At 40.1% G+C, this 19371-nt stretch overlaps 1 protein-coding gene across 1 annotated transcript; it reads right to left on the reverse strand.

Moving 5' to 3' along the window:
* Positions 1 to 5897: 5897 nt before the first annotated feature.
* On the reverse strand, positions 5898 to 15620 carry PHLDA3 (pleckstrin homology like domain family A member 3). The gene is made up of 2 exons (XM_070748940.1): positions 14906 to 15620; positions 5898 to 8317 (listed from the first exon to the last, which is right to left on the reverse strand). Exons 1-2 carry the CDS (start codon positions 15267 to 15269, stop codon positions 8169 to 8171), a joined length of 513 nt encoding a protein of 170 aa, XP_070605041.1. The 5' UTR covers positions 15270 to 15620; the 3' UTR covers positions 5898 to 8168.
* Positions 15621 to 19371: the final 3751 nt, after the last annotated feature.

Consider the following 19371-nt stretch of genomic DNA (forward strand, 5'->3'; position numbering starts at 1 on the left):
AGTTAAAAAAAAAGAAAGAAATTGCATTAGAATACTATAAAGAATTGTATAGTGAAGAAAATATTAAGGAAGAACAAAAGACAGGGAGGGTGGGGGCAATTCTAATCTCCGGGGGGAGTTGGTTCCAGAGGGCCGGGGCTGCCAGAGAGAAGACTCTTCCCCTGGGACCCACCAAACAACATTGTTTAGTCGACGGGACCCGGAGAAGGCCAACTCTGTGGGACCTTATCGATCGCTGGGATTTGTGCGGTAGCAGGTATCCTCTCACAATGCCTGTCATCTTCACAGAAGCACTGGGTGTCACAAGGCTGAACTGGATAACATACGAGATCTGTTTATTAGAGGTTGTACATACACTTTAAGCCTGCATTAGCCATACATATGGTGCCGTTTCCATGTTGTGCTGGTCTTGCCACTCTTTATACCACATCCTTAAGAATACTAAGGATAGCAGCAAAATCACATTCCCAGTTTATTTCTTGATTTACATAATTTAAAAATGATTTGCATTTAATTTGCCTTCCTAGATTTTATAAGCCTTAGACTTTGACCAGCCTGCCCAGAAATTTTCTATAATTCAACCAGAGGATTGATTGATATGAAGTATAAGATCACCTGTAATATGGAAGAATAACACGGCATATGTCCACCAATTCTTCCTTGCCTGGGTCCACACATTGTGCTAGGACATAATATGGTTTAGAAGGTTATATGGATACAATTTATATAGACTTCTGTTAAGCCTTTGATTCAGTGGTCCACAACAAACTACTTCTAAAACGAAAATCTTATGGCTTTTCTGGTCTCCTATATAAGTGCATATAAGGCAACAAGTAGGGAATGCCTTATCCAACCCTGCATGTGTTAACAGCCCTGTCCCCCAAGATGTTCTAGGACCTACGCTCTATACCTTAAATAAATGACCTTTGTGATTATATTACAAGCAACTGCGTTCTCTTCGCTAATGATGTAAAACTATTCAACACCACTGACAATGCTGCTATCCCACAAAAAGACCTTGACTCTGTGTCAGAATGGTCAAACAATTGGAACTCCAAATGTCAACCAACAATGTCTTACACACTGGAAAAAAAATTGAAACACAAAATAAAAGCTGGACAGATATGACCTCGTAGATGAACCTCACTCTATCAACGACCTTGGAATATTCATCTCAAATCATCTAAGTGCCAGAGCTCACTGTAACAGGCATTAAGAGTTATTAACCGAATCTTGCCTAGCTTTTTCTCCAGTAAAATTGAACTGCAAAGTAGGGCATACAAAACTTTTGATAGCCCAATTCTTGAATACATCTCATCTGTCTGGAACCCGCATTGCATGCTAGACACTAATACAATCAAATGAGTCCAGAGATATTTCACTAGAAGAGTCCTCCAGTATTCTGCTCTCAACAAAATACCTTATGCCACCAGACTTGAAATTTTGGGCGTACACAACTTAGAACTTTGCCCCATTCGATCCAACCTAAGCATAGTACATAAAATTCTCTGCTACAATGTCCTACCTGTCAATGAATACTTCAGCTTCAACCACAATAATACCTGAGCACACAATAAATACAAACTTAAAGTAAACCTCTGCAAACTCGATTGGAAAAAATACGACTTCAAGAAATAGAGTGGTCAATGCCCAGAATGTACTACCTGACTCTGCAGTTTCTTCCCCAAACCCCAAAAACTTTAATCTTAGACTGTCTACTGTTGAGCTCACCCCATTTCTAAGAGGTCTTTAAGGGGCATGCATAAGCACACTAGCGTGTCTATCATCCCTGCCATAATATACCCTTTTATTCGTATCCATTTCATGTATTCATAATGATGTTTACTGTATACTTATATCTGTTATCTAACACATTCTTGGCAAAATAAAATAATAAATAATAAAATAAATGAAATGTTCTTCCCAGTTCAAAGAAGCTTGGCATATTAGCCTAAAGCAATGGTTCTCAACCTGGGGGTCGGAATCCTTTTGGGGGTCGAACGACCGTTTCACAGGGGTTGCCTAAGACCTTGGGAAAAGACACATTTCCCATGGTGTTAGGAACTAAAGCTTCTATTCTGGTGCCTTGGAACATATTTTTACACTCCCACCAATCAGGCATTTACAGTGGATGTCCTCTGACCTTCCAGCCAATCAGCTTAAAGCTCTGTTGGGAGAATTGGTACTAGACCTATGGTTGAGAGGTCACCAGGACAACAAGAGGAACTGTATTAAGGAGTCGCAGCATTAGAAAGGTTGAGAACCATTGGCCTAAAGCTTGCTAAAGCTTGGCTTCTGATTACACTGGAGTCAGACCATGAATGGAAACATGTCGTGCAGTATTCACTAGGGTGAATCCTAGTAATAATAATTTTTAAAAAGTAAAGAGTAGTGGAAGAGAAGTGCTTCAACAAAGAGCCTGGAGAACGTTGCCTTACTGGGACAATATTTTCTCCAGCTAGTCAAGCCAATGCTATGCCACATGTGGTTATTCTTATACAATTCTTCATAGACATTTTTAGGCAGCTGATGCAAATTTTAAAGGTCAGCGGAGAGGATTTATTCTTCATAGTTCAAGAGCAAATGACTCAGACTTTTCTGGCAAAACAGAACAGCTTTTCTTTCCCGAAGAACCTGTAGTTTCAGATTTCCATCTCTTTCTTGTTACGTTGCATGTTGGAAGTATCAGGCCTTCCTATTCCACACAGATTACTTGTTACTGGGAGTTGGGGTGGGGACTCTGACCTTCTCTTGGACAGCCTCTAACACAGAGATACTTCTTTTCCATGCACGTAGTAGTACAAGGTCCTTATGTAACATTCAAGCAAGTAGGAGAGTAACTCTTTTCCAATAAAAGGGAGTAGACAGTCCACATTTGCTTCTGAACCAAGGCTTGGCAGAAAACTAAAAGCATGACACCATGAGATGTGGTGCATCTGCTCAGGTGGGTGAAAGGTTTGTAAATCTTTTCTTTAAGATTTTTACAAACATACAAAACACAAAAAACATTTAAAAACATTGCACGTTGTGAAATGAACCTGTAATACAATTCGAATTGCGCTTATTCTCTAACACATAGCTAATACTTACACCTCTACCTCTTAGGCACCCCTACCTAAGAACGCCTTTACTTACAAACTTTTCTAGATAAGAACCGGGTGTTCTTTTTTTGCCTCTTCTCAAGAACCATTTTCTACTTACAAACCCGAGCCTCCGAAACTGTAACCGGAAAAGGCAGGGAGAAGTCTCCATGGGGCCTCTCTACGAATCTCCTGGGTGGAAACAGGGCCGGAAAAGGTGGGGAGAAGCCTCCGTGGGGCCTCTCTAGGAATCTCCTGCAAGGAAACAGGGCCGGAAAAGGCAGGGAGAAACCTCCATGGGGCCTCTCTAGGAATCTCCTGGGAGGAAACAGGGCCGTAAAAGGCAGGGAGAAACCTCCATGGGGCCTCCCTAGGAATCTCCTGGGAGGAAACAGGGCCTCCGCCAGTGTTCCCTCTAATTTTTTTTTGGGGTGGGCGGAAAAGTATAGTGTCTTGAGCAGCAGTCCCTTTGGGACTGGGCGGCACAGAAATAATAAATAAATAAATAAACAAATAAATAAAAACCCCACCCTGTTTTGCCTCAGAGAATTTCAAAATAAAATACTGTACTGTGTGTCTATAACAGTGAGCTCATAATAGGGCAACTCTATCAATATCAAAATGCCATTTAAATAGTTGAGCTAGTTTCAAACTAGATTTTGACTTTCTTTCTCTCTTCCTTACTCCCATTCTTTTTCTTTCTCTTTTCCTTCCTCTCTTTTTTCTATCTGTTTCTCTCTCTTCCTCTCTTCCTCTCTCTCTCCTTCCCTTTCACTCTTTCCCTCTCGGCTTCTGGGCAGGTTTGGAAAACTCTGAGTTGATTATGATTTTTAAGTGAGCGATTGCTCACTGCTCAGCTTAGAGGGAACTATGGCCTCCACCCTCCCTGCGGTTTCCCCACTCGCACACATTATTTACTTTTTCATTGATTCCAATGGGAAAAATTGCTTTTTCTTACAAACTTCTACTTAAGAACCTGGTCATGGAACGAATTAAGTTCATAAGTTAGAAGTATCACTGTATACACAATGTTTCTATACATTGAAAAGATTTGTAAATCAATAACAATAGTGTTTTGGAAATACTGAGTACCATGAGCTGCACATGTTTCAGTGGAGGAAAAGATGGCCTTGATAGAATGGGGAGTGAATAAGCTTTACAGGCCATGGAAAAGAAATGTGGAAAGTACGATTGCAACCCTTTCAAGAATTATCATAGGAGAGGGAAGAAAATCAATGTTGTGGCGCTCAAAACTATTTGATAAGACCCAGGAGAGCAAAGTGTATGTTTTTTTAATGATGTGTTTTGGAAAGGGATTTTTGTGGTAGATGAAGAAATGCAGTTGAACTTATTTTAGCACTAATATGTAGAGACAAAATAGCAAGAATGGATTGAAAGAGAGAGGAGAAAGACTTGAAGTTCCAAGTTTTCTGCCATTGGGATCCTGTTGATTTAATTTTCATTTCCACATCGAATTATCTTGATTTCTGGCATAACAGCTGCCACAGTTTGTTCAGTTTTAACAAAGGCAATGTGGGACATGAAGGTCTGTTGTAAATGCAATACAGTAAGCCTATATGAAAGCACAGATCAATAATATATCTTTGACAAGGCACAGTGTTCCCTTGATTTTCATGGGACATGTGTTCCAAGACCGCGCGCGAAAGTCGAATTTCCGCAAAGTAGAGATGCGGAAGTAAATACACTATTTTTGGCTATGAATAGTAGCACAAGCCTTCCCTTAACACTTTAAACCACTAAATTACAATTTCCCATTCCCTTAGCAACCATTTAGATTATTACTCACCATGTTTACTTATTAAAGTTTATTTTAAAAATATTTATTAAAGACGGATGAAAGTTTGGCAATGACATATGACGTCATCGGGTGGGGAAAATCATGGTATAGGGGGAAAATCGTGAAGTATTTTTTAAGTAATATTTTTGAAAAATCGTGGTATAGACTTTTCGCGAAGTTTGAACCCGCAAAAAACGAGGGAACACTGTACTTGAATACATGGTATGCAAAGAGTTATACCTACCTTATCTTATAAACCAATAAAACAGATTTCTCCTTACTTTACAAAAGTTGTAATAACAATGTATTGAAAGTGCAGAATATGTTAACCACTAAAAAGGTAGAATGTGTTAAATCTACTAGCTAGATCAGAAATGGAGCTCAGAAGTCCAAACACACTGGGTGAAAAAGTGTTATCAATTTTCTGATCTTAGCATCTCAGCACTCTAACCCCTCCATGAAATATTAAGAGTAAGATGATATGGTTCCTCTAGAGAAGAACAGAAATGAGGGCCAGGGTTTTTTTGGAAGGCAGTGTAGCTACTGCTCTAATCATCCTCAGTAGCTCAGTCCCAGATGAGGGTTACCTATCTGCAAAAGGATGTATAATCCATTTAGATGGGGAAGCAATACCAGAAATGTCTACCTGTACTTTACGTAGACCTCTCCCCTTTTCTAAGAGGTCTGTAAGGGGCGTGCATAAGTGTATCTTTGTGCCTACCGTCCCTGTCCAAATGTCTTTTTTTAACCTTTTCTAGTTCTACTTTATACTTATATTATGTTAAACATGCTACAATACAATACTATATTTGTATGACAAATAAAATAAAAAATAAATAAATAAAATGTAAAATAAGCATGTGCATTAGGACTTCCACTGCAACATTTTTTTGCAATGCAAAGTGATTGTGTGTCATATAAGAGAAATCCTATTGCAATTTGGGGAGGATTTCATACAAGCAGTTTAAAAATCAATCAGCCTTCGCAACATTTTATAACATTAAAACCGAGCCATGTTAGTTGTTTTTTTAAATAAATTTATTCAAATTATTTATAATGAAACAATAAAAGAAAAACATCACTGAATCTTTATAGCACTATAAAAATCTAACTACTTTTAAGATACTAGATATTCAAAAATATTGCAATGACCTCATTTATTTCAACATTCTGGTGAATTACTTTTTGAACAGGAAAATGAGCTCATAGTATCCACTGCATTTGTTCAATCGCAGAATCTAAAACTCCTAATGCAATCAGAGGGGTACCCACTTTCATATTACTCCTTATTTTTAAGTGTTACGGTACACTTAATAATTTTATCAATTTTTGGGGGGGTAGAGCTTGTCAGAAGCAGATTTAGAATTATTTGCTCATTACAGTTGATCAACATTATTTGAACAAGGGTGGTGATAACCAGAGATGGAAGTAACAGTGGAGACTGACAACATGGAATGCCACCAATAGTTGTCATAGATCAAAGAGAAGCAGAGGTGATTGAGTGATTGGCACAACAGAACAGTATTTTCATCATCTATAGAAAATGATGCTAGTGATGCTCCAGTATTTTCATTATCTATAGCACATGATGCTACAGACATTATGCAAAGCATCAATGTACAGATCCAGATTCATACTGTTACGTTGAACATCATGGCCAAATACATATCAAACTAAATTTAGGGAATGTCTTTCACATTCATGTTAATGACCAAACTTTCTACGATTGAAAGACTTTCCATAATTTTCCCTTGGCTTTCATAGAGCTAAGATGCTCCTAATTGGTATAAATCTGCATAATTACAAAGTAATGAGCATACAGTAGCTAGGAAAGAATGATTTAAAAAGCATGTTTCAAAAGCAAGGCGTCAATTTTTTTTCTTGAAATGTTATTAATAACTATACTAGTAGTTTTCCCATGTCAGGTCTCTTCCAATTCTATGGTGTGCAAGTCCTTTTAAAGCATTTGGTCTGAAGAGATCAAGACAAGCAAGGTAATGGTCTTAAATACAATAGACCTATTCCAGATCTTTGTGGTTCTGGGCGTTGATTAGAGAAACTGAAAAGGAGCAACAAGTCCTTTGAACATTAGAAAATTAGCAGGCTCTTCGCGAGAACAGGAAGTTTCCACAAAGATGAAAAAAATGGGAATGAGAAAGCAGTTATATTGGGGACAGTGCATTCTCTTATTTCACACTACTTTATTTGTTAGGCATAACTCCCGAGTTAGAGTAAAATGGCCTCTTTGCTGCATGAGTGTGCACTCTCCATCTTCTTAGCAGAAGCGATAAGCACAGCATCCAATTCCATGCTGGATTTGTAATTATGTTTCAAAAGGCAATGCAAGCACTTATCATTCTATCTTCTGCTTTCCCCCCATGTCCCAAAGTAAGTAAATAAGTCATGGGACAGGGGAAGAAAAAGATGGTGGCATACCCCAGCCTTCGAAAGACTGAAATAAATAAGCCTTCAGTCCTGCATATGAATTCTTACCTTGAGTCTTGCCCCCTAGTATCTAAGAATTCTAAAATAAAGGATCCAGCAATGTTACATAATCCAAGATGTTGATATGATTCACTGAGCTGAAGCTATGGATTGTCGGGATGGTGGCTCAGTGAACGTTAACTTTGGGGCAAAAAGCAGCAGGACACACAACCAACTCATTTAAAGAAGTTTCAGGATTCCCAAATCCCAGTGAGTTGCTTCTTAAGGTGCTTACATATTTTAAAGTCTCTGCATCTACTCCAGCAGCAGCATAACCTCATAACCTGTGACTTCTCATAACCTGTGACTTCTTAAGTCAGAGGAGTAGGCTCACAATTGTGCCTTCCAGATGAGCCACTTGATTAACAGAAGACAGGTGTCCTCTGTTTTTTTTAGCCAAGAAATTAGTGCCATAACATATCTGACATGCTCAGATTCAAGAGCAAGTACGTTCCTCGCTCACATTCATCTTATTCCAGCACTGTTCACTCAAGCATCAGGCTGGTGGCGCATTGAGTGATGGAATGATTCCTTTTTGTTATAGCTGCTGCAACTGTTTCCTGAATCACAGTGTAGGTGTCCATCACTGTAAGACTGTTGACAGTAGAAAGCAAACTGTCAGTCTCACAGGAAACTTTCTCAATGCCTTATCGAGAGACCAAGTTCTTAAGTATCATAGCAAAAACAGAGAAAAACAAAAGCTGTTTCTAACCATTGTTGTGATACATATTTGGCTGGCTTCACCAGGCATTATGTCAGTCTGCAGCAGAGATGCCTTTTTAAGCAAAGAAAGAAGACGTTTTCGTTCAGTTGCAGCTGGAAATTGCCTTTGGTCCACCAGCAGATGAAGTCACCGCTATGAATTCCTCCACTCTCTCCACATTGAGCTGAGAGTCAGATTTCCTAGACCCATTGACCAGAATCTGGCTGGTTGGAGTTGATCCTTGTTGAAATGCTAGAAAGGAAGAGGATAGAGAATCAACAGTTAGACTGCAGTTAAGCCATAAAAGAGACCATGCATACTCCCTAACTGTACTGTAAGAAAGAAACCATGCTGGGCTAAACTGTGCCATATATTTATGAGAAAGTATTATAAACCAGCTTTGCTCGCTGAGGAACTCTGGGAGTTGAAGTCCACAAGTCTTTAAAGTTGCCAAGGTTGGAGTCCCCTGATATAAATCACTTGAAATGCTATAGAAATGAACATAAAATAAACAAGAACATTCTTGACATAAAAATAATGATTTTAAAACAATATCGTTCCCTAACAGTATACTGTATTCCCACAACTGCAATTCCATCACACCACAATGTATCTAGAATTACACAGTACCCCATGTTATTTTTAAAAAATCATATTTGCTGGATTGGTTCTGCATAACTCCAGAAAAAAAAACTTTACTTCATAAAGCAGCAGAGCCGGGTTGGCGCAGCAGGTAGAGTGCAGTACTGCAGGCCACTGAAGCTGACTGTAGATCTGAAGGTCAGCGGTTCAAATCTCATCACCGGCTCAAGGTTGACTCAGCCTTCCATCCTTCCGAGGTGGGTAAAATGAGGACCCGGATTGTGGGGGTAATAGGCTGGCTCTGTTAAAAAGTGCTATTGCTAACATGTTGTAAGCCGCCCTGAGTCTAAGGAGAAAGGTGGCATAAAAATTGAATGAAGGAAGGAAGGAAGGAAGGAAGGAAGGAAGGAAGGAAGGAAGGAAGGAAGGAAGGAAGGAAGAAAGAAAGAAAGAAAGAAAGAAAGAAAGAAAGAAAGAAAGAAAGAAAGAAAGAAAGAAAGAAAGAAAGAAAGAAAGAAAGAAAGAAAGCAGATGGCTTGGCAAAGGCATACAAATTACTGATATGTCCCTTTAAATTCTTCCCTCCTGCTTCTGGCGAGGATCATATATAAAAAGAAAGGAAGACCTTGTTTTGATCAGAAAGAGGTGAGGGCATAAGACTGTTCTGAACTATTTTCCCTTCTCCTCTTTAGAAGAAAGCACATCTGTTAAATGCAGTCGAAGAACAAAATGGCAGACGTGGAACATATCCAGTCTAGCCATCCTAATCAAGGACGAGCAAAAATTAGGGGTGAAATGTTAACGGTTTGGCCCGATGTGGGTATATCGGCAGCAGTAACCAGTGGTGGTTCAAAGAACTGGTAGCTGTGGCAGCGTGAGGCTCCACCCGCCCACCCAGATTTTGCCACTTTAAAAAAAAAAACCTCTGTGCATGTGTAAAGCCTTCCACGCATGCACAGAGGATGAAAAAACATGTGTGCAAAATAGGCACTTCTGAACCGGAAGGGAAGTTAAGTAGATTTCATCACTGGTAGAAACAGTCTAAGTCAGTGTTTCCCAACCTTGGCAACTTGAAGATATCTGGACTTCAACTCCCAGAATTCCCCAGCCAGCATTCGCAGGCTGGGAAATTCTGGGAGTTGAAGTCCAAATATCTTCAAGTTGCCAAGGTTGGGAAACACTGATCTAAGTAACCATCATGTACTGGAGAATATTTGCTGTTCAAGACTAAAAGAAAAATAATCCAAGCACAGGCAGATGCAGTTGCCCACTCAGCCTTTGTTCTTAAATATTTAAACAAAAATGAACTTAAACATTGCTGCAAGCACGCGATAGGTACAGTTGAGTCATTAACGGAAAATTCTCTGCAAGAAGTGTGCAGTCTCACTGAACATTATCTTCCCTGCTGAGAAGGAGCGGATACAAACAATGCTGTGTGGTTTATTTACTTCCTTTCTAGTCTTTCTCTCCCACTGTTTTCCATTTTACTTTACCCTGAACCTCTGACCTCCCAGCTGAAAAAAAGAAGTCCTTCAGCCAAGTTTGTTCATTTATGTTTTTAGCTGGGCTGAGAATAGGGAAGGGCACAGCTTAGTTACTCAGGCCCTTCCTAGCAGGCAAACCATTGTTGGGTAGCAGCCGGTGTGCTCAGGTGCTCCGTCCCGGTAGGAATTTCCGGGATGTGCTCCGTCCCGGTAGGAATTTCTGTTCTGCATCCTCGGCATGCCCCCATGTGAGATTTGGCTTCTGCGCATGTTCAGAAAGCGAAATCTTGCATGAGAAGGATTGCTCGAGTGAGATTCCGCCGATTTTTGGCTTCTGTGCATGCGCGGAAGCAATAAATAGGTGAAAATTGCCGAAATCTCACTCTCGCGCCCGTCCTTCCACGTCATTTCACTTGCTGCGCATGTGCAAAAGCCAAATCTTGTGCCCACACACCTGTTGGGTGCACACACACTGCCAACCTCAGGGGGTGCGCCAGTAGGAGCGTCCCTTCACTGATGCAAACCACTCTAAATTCAACTCCTGTCATCTTCAGGGAGGCCTGGAGAAGGAAGGCTATTGTCCACAGCATTGGACTTTTTTTAATTGATTGATTGGTTGATTGATTGATTGATTGATTGATTGTTAGAGTTGAAAGGGACCATGCAGGTCATCAAGTCCAACCCCCTGCCTGAGCAGGAATCCTAAAGCACAACAGCCAAATGGCAGTCCAATCTCCTCTTAAAAGTGTCCAGAGTTGGGGAGTTCAAAACCTCCGCAGGCAGGTTGTTCCACTGGTTGATCGCTCTGACTGTCAGGAAGTTCTTCCTTACTTCTAGGTTGAATCTCTCCTTGGTCAGCTTCCAGCCGTTGTTCCTTGTCCGACCCTGTGGTGCTCTGGAGAATAGAGTGGCCCCCTCCTCTCTGTGGCAACCCCTCATATACCAATATACAGCTATAATGTCCCTTCTGCCCCTCCTTTTCTCAAGGCTATCCATGCCCAGTTCCTGCAATCTCTCTTCGTAAGTCTTGGTTTTAAGTCCCCTAATCATTTTGGTTGCTCTTTTCTTCACCTTCTCCAGAGTTTCAATGTCTCTTTTGAAGTGGATGCAGAACTGGATGCAGTACTCCAGATGTGGTCTGACCAGGGCGTAGTAGAGTGGTATTAATACTTCCCTGGTCTTGGAGTGTACACCCCTGTTGATGCAGCTTAGGATAGTGTTGGCTTTTTTGGCCGTTGCTGCACATTGCTGGCTCATGTTTAGTTGATTATCCACCAATACTCCAAGATCTCTTTCGCAGTCACTACTGCTAAGCAGGGTTTCTCCCAGGCTGTATGTGTGTCTAGTTTTTTTTTTACCAAGGTGAAGGACTTTGCTCTTGTCGACGTTGAACATCATGTTGTTATTGTGGGCCCATAGTGTTAATCTGTCTAGATCTTTCTGTATTTTGAGCCTGTCCTCTAGGGTGTTGGCTATCCCTGCCACTTGGTGTCGTCTGCGAATTTGATTAGTTCCCCTTCTACTCCCTCGTCCAGGTCATTGATGAAAATGTTGAAGAGTACAGGGCCCAGGACAGAACCCTGTGGTACCCCACTGCCTACCTTCTTCCATGTGGATTTGGAACCGTTGAGGACAACTTGTTGCGTGCGGTTGGACAGCCAACTGTTTATCCATCTGCCTGTGTTGTAATCTACCCCGTATTTTTCTAATTTGTGGACTTGATGCATTAGTGATCTGTCTCTATACCAGGGGTCTCCAACCTTGGCAACTTTAAGCCTGGAGGACTTCAACTCCCAGAATTCCCCTGGCTCTATACCCCTGCTCTACTCATCTGAAAGCCTTCTTCTGTTGGGTGTTCGTTTTTCTGCTCTGCTCTGCGCAGGAGAAGCTTTCATTCTACTTTCTTTCTTTTTTTCCAAACCAAAATTCTACTGTACCAATGTCCAAAGCAGTAAATATCCACCTCAAAGATGGACAATTCTTTTTTTCTTTCTTTCTTTTTTTGGATGATGGTGGTGGTAATGAACTGGCTTTAGAGTGGCTTAACATTGTCCAAAAAGTTAATTGTACTAAAATAAAAACTAAAAAAAACCCCCACCACTGAATATAAATATAATTATAAACCTATACAATTATTATGATCTTCATAATTACAATAAATCTGCCCAGCACCTTAAAGTTATAAACTGACATAACTTTCAGGGGAGCTCTGGGGACATGGCAGTGGTTCCATGATGTTGTACACCCCTGATAAAAATTAGACGTTCATACAACTCTACATAATGTATAGGATTGCCCTATACACTATACATACTGCACCTATCAGGATTGGCTATCATTCAATACATGTTACTTTCCCTACCTCACCTTACTTATCTCAGGTAGAAATCCTATTGCATCTGCTGGGGATTAATAATTGCATTGGGATTTCAGATGCCGGAAAGATAAAGTTCACACATTATGCTTGATTTGATTTAACATGCCGTGGGAATTCAATCACTGATTGTTTTTCTCCATGGTATATACCTTAGTATGATCTATTAATTCAGCCAACTGATGGTTTATTCAACAAAACCATGATAAAGCAAATCATGATTACTGACTGCTTTTAAGAAACGTGGATTGAGCCACAATATCAGCTATTCCAGACCGGCATTTCTCAACCTTGGCCACTACCAGATGTTTTGACTTCAACACCCAGAATTCCCCAGCCAGCATGGCTTCTGCAGAGAATCCTAGCTCTCTTACCCTAATCTGGGCCCTTCTGGCAGGCAGAAATCTTTCTTAATTTTTCTACTGCCCAATTTTGGAAAAATAAAGACACACCAAAAGACAAGGACATAATTAGAAAAAAAATGGATTGTACTGAAATGGACCAATTAATGAGGAAAATAAAAGAAAAAAAACATGAAACTACTACTCAATATTGACTAAATTATAGGAATGGCAGAAAAAAGAAGAAAGAAAGAAAGAAAGAAAGAAAGAAAGAAAGAAAGAAAGAAAGAAAGAAAGAAACTAGAACTGTCTATACTTGGAAGAATAACATCAAATCTTTATGGATCTTTCTATAGAATAAAGTAGAAGAAGAAAGGAGAAAGAACAAGTAATTTATAAAAATGTAAATATATTTATATAGAGAAAGCATATTGGTGGATATAAACGGAGAGGTGCTCACTGTTAACATGGGAGAATTGTACCCATCTGCACTACTATCACTACTACGTAGTTTTTTCTCATCATTCCTATCACCCATCTTCTCCCACTTATGATTGTCTGACTGTAACTTGTTGCTTGTATCCTTAAGATTTTTATTAATATTGTTTCCTGATTGCTTATTTGACCCCTATGACAATCATTTAGTGTTGTGCGTCATGATTCTTCACAAATTTATCTTTTCTTTTATGTACAGAGAGCATGTGCACCAATGACAAATTCCTTGTGTGTCCAATCTTATTCTATTCTATTCTATTTCTATTATACCCTATTCTATTCATGTTTGTCTGTCTTGTTTATGTATGTATTTTATGTGATGATGATGATGATGATGATGATGATGATGATGATAATAACAACAACAACAACAGAGTTGGAAGGGACCTTGGAGGTCTTCTAGTCCAACCCCCTGCTTAGGCTGGAAACCCTACACTACTTCAGACAGACAGTTATCCAACCTCTGCTTAAAAACTTCCAGTGTTGTTGGGTCATTCACAACTTCTGGAGGCAAGCTGTTCCACTGATCAACCGTTCTCACTGTCAGGAAATTTCTCCTTAGTTCTATGTTACTTCTCTCCTTGTTTAGTTTCTACCCATTGCTTCTTGTTCTATCCTCAGGTGCTTTGGAGAATAGTTTGACTCCCTCTTCTTTCTGGCAACCCCTGAGATATTGGAACACTGCTATTCTGTTGCCCCTGGTCCTTCTTTTCATTAAACTAGCCATGCCCAGTTCCTGCAACCGTTCTTCATATGCTTTAGCCTCCAGTCCCCTAATCATCTTTGTTGCTCTTCTCTGCACTTTTTCTAGAGTCTCAATATCATTTTTGCATGATGATGATGATGATAATATGATGATAATAATAATGGTAACAACAACAAAAATAATAACAAAGATTAAAAAATCGAGCTGCAACGCCTCTGGCATAAGCCAGCGAAAGTGGTCCCAGTGGTACATGGCACGCTGGGCGCAGTGCCAAAAGATCTCAGCGGACATTTGAAAACCATCGGAATTGACAAAATCTCCATCTGTCAATTGCAAAAGGCCGCTTTACTGGGATCGGCAGACATAATTCGCCGCTACATCACGCAGTCCTAGGTGCTTGGGAAGCGCCCGATTGGTGATGAAATACGAAATTCAGCATAGTAATCTCGTTTGCTGTGTTGTATTGATGATGATGATGATGATGATGATGATGATGATAATAATAATAATAATAATAATAATAATAATAATAATAATAAATAATGTGCAGCTGGAGGTACCGGGAATGAATTGCGACCCGTCTCCATGTAAACTCCACACTTTCACTAGAACTCATGAATTCATCTATCTATTATATCTCTTTTATCTCTTATATTTTCTGCTATTCTCTCTAGTTATATTTTACTCCTATATTTCTCTTCTATACCCTCTTTGATATATTCTACTCGTATATATTCTCTATAACCTTCATTGTGTATTATTGTGTACTGAACAAAACAAACAAATAAATAAATAATTCAGGCAGGAAAACCCCCCCCCGCCCATCCCCTGTCCTCCCATCCCTCAACGGGCTCTCACCCGCCCTGCAGCTGTGCCTGGCGCGCACGATCTGCACCGCTTGCTGGTTCTGGAAGCGCACCAGCGCCAGAGCGATGTCGGCGTTCCAGCTGGGGTCTTCCTGGGGGCAGCGGAAGTCGATCTCGGCGCCGCCGTCCGTCACCACCGTGAAGTAGACGTGCCGCTGCTTCCACTCCACGCACTCGACGGCCTTGACGTGGGCGAAGAGCAGCTCTTTGCAGCGCGTGGAGCCCCGGCTGCCGGCCTCGAAGAGACGCAGCCCCTTCTCGCTCAGCAGGCAACGCTTCTTCTTCCAGAGCTGTAACAGGCCCCCACTCCGCTTCTCCAGCACCCCCTCGCGCAGCACCTTCTCCGACGCCGCCATGAGGGAAATCCTCCGGCCCGGGAGGCGCGCTGTCCGTGGGAACCGTCCTCGTGGTCCCGCCGGGCCTTTTTGCCTCTTTCTCCGAGAGTGAAGGCGAAAGCCCGCCCTCTGCCGCTGGGAGCCCCGGCCCGGCTACCCGCGCCTCTCTCTCTCTCTCTGCTGCCGGGATGTGTCGCTACATGCCCGCTCGCTTGCGCCCGGCTCTTTCGGCTTCCCACTCGCATTCCTTTCCTGCTCAGCCGGAGCCTCGCCCCGGTGTTGCCTGCCAGACGGCGCTCACGCCCAAACGCGGGGCTGCCCCGCTGGAAGCCTTGAGGGGATCCGGCCCGGCCTGGAAGCCCGCCTGCCTCCTTGGCGGAGACTTTCGTTCGTCCTGCCGCGGCCCTACGCGGCTCGGGCGAATAGCGAGGCTCAAGTCGCCGGCTGGAGGGATGCTTTCATTTATTTTCATCCATTCATTCATCCATTCATTTGTCGAACATGTATAGCAGGGGTCCCCAAACTATGCTGGCTGGAGAATTCTGGGAGTTGAAGTCCACAAGTCTTCAAGTGGCCATGTTTGAGGACCTCTGATGTATAGAATAGAATAGAATTTTATTGGCTAAGTGTGGTTGGACACACAAGGAATTTGTCTTGGTGCATATGCTCTCAGTGTACATAGAAGAAAAAGATACATTTGTCAAGAATCATGTGCTACAACACAATGATTGTCATAGGGGTCAAATAAGCAATCAAGAAACAATATTAATAAAAATCTTAGGATACAAGCAACAAGTTTACAGTGGTACAGTCCTAAGTGGGAGGAAAAGGATGATAGGAATGATGAGAAAAACTAGTAGAATAGGATAGTAGTTTGTATAAACATACCATAAGTAAAAAGTAACTATATTACTTTTTATTTAAGCAAAGTTGGTAAGCTGTTTCGGGCGGGGGGGGGGGGAAGATATGCGTAAAGTAATGTTGATGTGGCGTGCTTAGCACACTTTTTAAAAGAGGCAAGCTGAATTATGCAGAGAGGATTTGTGGAGGAGGGACACATGAGTAAAAAGGGTTGTCGCTTGATTGTTCTGACACATGCACAGTAGGATGAGAACAGTTATTTTAGGAGCAGAATTAGAAGTTTCCTCTATCCAAAGGTTATGTGAAAATCTACACCTGTGAAAACTGACAACCCCCCCCCCCGCCTATCCTAGAAATTTAATTTGTACCCACATGGACATTGAACCCTGTTTTCTCCTAGTCCAGCTCACACCAGCCAGCTTTGTTTTCCTATGCAGCTCCTTAGATGTTCTGTTAATAGTTTGCACTGGTTGATACCAGTAAACACCATCCCTCTGCTAAACAAATACTAATTCCCTCAACACTATCAAACTATTTATTTATTCTGCACTACTACTAGTAGTAATTTTTTCTCATCATTCCTATCACCCATTTCCTTCCACTTATGACTGTAACTTGTTGCTTGTATCCTTAAGATTTTTATTAATGTTGATTGTTTCCTTATTGCTTATTTGACCCCTATGACAATCATTCCTCGTGATTCTTGACAAATGTATCTTTCCTTTTATGTACACTGAGAGCATATGCACCAAGACAAATTCCTTGTGTGTCCAATCACACTTGGCCAATAAAGAATTCTATTCTATTCTATAAATGGTAGGCAAGGACAGAGCTTCACAATCTTCTTTGTGAGGCCAAACACCTGGCTGCTTTTTCTCCTTTGCAGAGGAGTTGCACCTTTCCCAACTATTTATTTTCTGCTTCAAATTATAGTCTCCAATCATTCTTTCAATGGGGGAATGGTAGTCATATGTTGTCCCCCTAAGCCACATACACCCAGATGCAATTATGAGCATAAACTCAGCTACTATTTTATCATGTCTTTAATCGTGCAGGTGTTTCATAATGCTGAACTGAAACAACGCTGAGAATCTCCTGGTAGGTTATTAGATAGCAAATGAAGTAAATTGTTGCCTCCAAGTTTATGGAGATTAGAAACGTGATATGCAAATTATTTTAAAGCAACTTGGAACATGAATGCTCTTAACAGAGGAAAGAAAACTGGAACAGAAATGTAGGAAACATGACTCATGTTTGTTATCTCACTGTTGTATTTGCAATAAGAATCAAACCATTATTGAATCCGTCCAGCTATTTTTAAAACAACCGAAGACTGCAATTTTATGTACATTTACTTGAAAGAAAATTGCAGAGATTCCTACGGACATCTATTTAAACCATATTGTTTTAGGATTATGCACATTACAAAAATGATTCATGAGAAATACTTAGGACCACTATTCATGAGAAATATTTAGGACCACCATTCATGAGAAATACTTAGCACTTCCCTGTTAATTATTAGAACAGCCCAATTTTAGACCATGTCTGTGTGTGGTCCACCGTGTGTCTTCTGAATCATTTATGAAGTGTGTGTAGGCCTAACATCACACTTATAGAAGTAGCATTGCATAAATTGTTAATTCTGCTACTGCTATTATTGCCTTAGGTTTTAAGCATTGCTGGTTAAGCTCCTATTGAATGATGTTTTAATAAAGATGTACTTCACGGTAGCAGCATGCTGTAATTATTGTAGTGGTGAAACTATTAACTACTGCTTTGAATCACCTGTCCGAAATCTGTAGGAGAAGCAGCATATTAACTCTGTGTTAGAAAAAAAAATTATCTGCTAATCCACCTTTCTAACACATTTTATTAAAAGATGTATGTTTCTGTAAATTGCAACTCACTTTATCAGAAATGCAACTCATGAAAAATCTTATCTTTTAATAAAATGTGTCTGTCCAAAAATAAGATTAGGCTGTAATCCTGAAATTGAAGCACACAGGAACAATATTCCAGACTTATATAAATCATTTCTTTCTATTTTAAAAAGTAGGTTAAAGTATGAGAAATATACCTGACAAACAAAAAGACAGAAATTTGGCAGATTATTGGGGTGAGTAGGTATTGATATCCCAATATTTTATGTACTAAATAAGGATGTGAAAAATTCTTGAAGAAACAAAAATTGTAGTGAAGACAAATATAGGATGGAAGGAGGAAATCAATATTACTGTAATTATCCTATTTTTACTACAGCAGTCCTAAACTGACTCAGAGTGGAAAATAGGGAAATTACATAGTATCTCCCATGTGGAGAGAACAGTTTTGTGAAAAAGCTAAAAGGAATATGTTGTTAAAAGATCATGGGAAGAAATGATATTGAAATTAAGACTGACAAATAACAAAAATCTCTGCTCACTATTCCTTGCTATTTTCTGGATCTTGCAACCAGTAAAAGAAAAGCTATTGCATCTAAAGTTGAAGATACCTCTCAAAATATTAATCGTAGAAAAATAAAATAGCACTTTCCCTTTAAATAGGACAGATTTAAGGTAAGATTTTTTTCAGAAGCCTGTTAAAGAATAGTGTCCATAAAACTTTATTTGCTTATCCAAACAAATTAATGGAGCTCTGCTCTTATCTCCCCTTCCTTGTTGGAAACCTGAAGAAAATACATTTAAAACCAGAAGTGATGCAGCAAGAAGACATAGAAGGACTTCAGGAAATAAAGTGCTAAGGGAAAGAACAAAGACTGTTAGGAGACCAGAGTAGAATGGGATATCCTTCAACACACCCTAACACACATCACAAATCATTTCTACAACAAGTCTGATGAACTTGAAGCAACTCCCAAAACAAAAAACACAGCAAGCAATATACATTTTACACAGATTTTGAAGTTGTGATGGGAGTTATGTCAGGAGGTAAAATACAGTATTTTGCAAAATAGGTGCACTTAATGTTTTTCAATAGATTTATTCATAGGCAGGGTTGTAGATCAAGGGAGAAGACTAGCGATGAAATGCATCCAATCCGAATACTGTACTAAGCAAAGCTAGCACTCCTTAACTTTGAAGGCCAGACAATGAAGCAGAGAAATGTTTGCTTTAGAAAAAGAAAATAGTTATCAGCCTAGCCATGATTTGCATTCGATTTCTTTTTCCTGTGTGCTGCTAAATCAAGCATTTTTATTTATTATTTCCTATTTCAATAAGAATTATTATAATTATTTTTATTATAATATAAATTAATTATT

This window comes from Erythrolamprus reginae, chromosome 3 (assembly GCF_031021105.1).
Source record: "Erythrolamprus reginae isolate rEryReg1 chromosome 3, rEryReg1.hap1, whole genome shotgun sequence".
In the NCBI taxonomy this organism is placed as follows: Eukaryota; Metazoa; Chordata; class Lepidosauria; order Squamata; family Dipsadidae; genus Erythrolamprus; species Erythrolamprus reginae.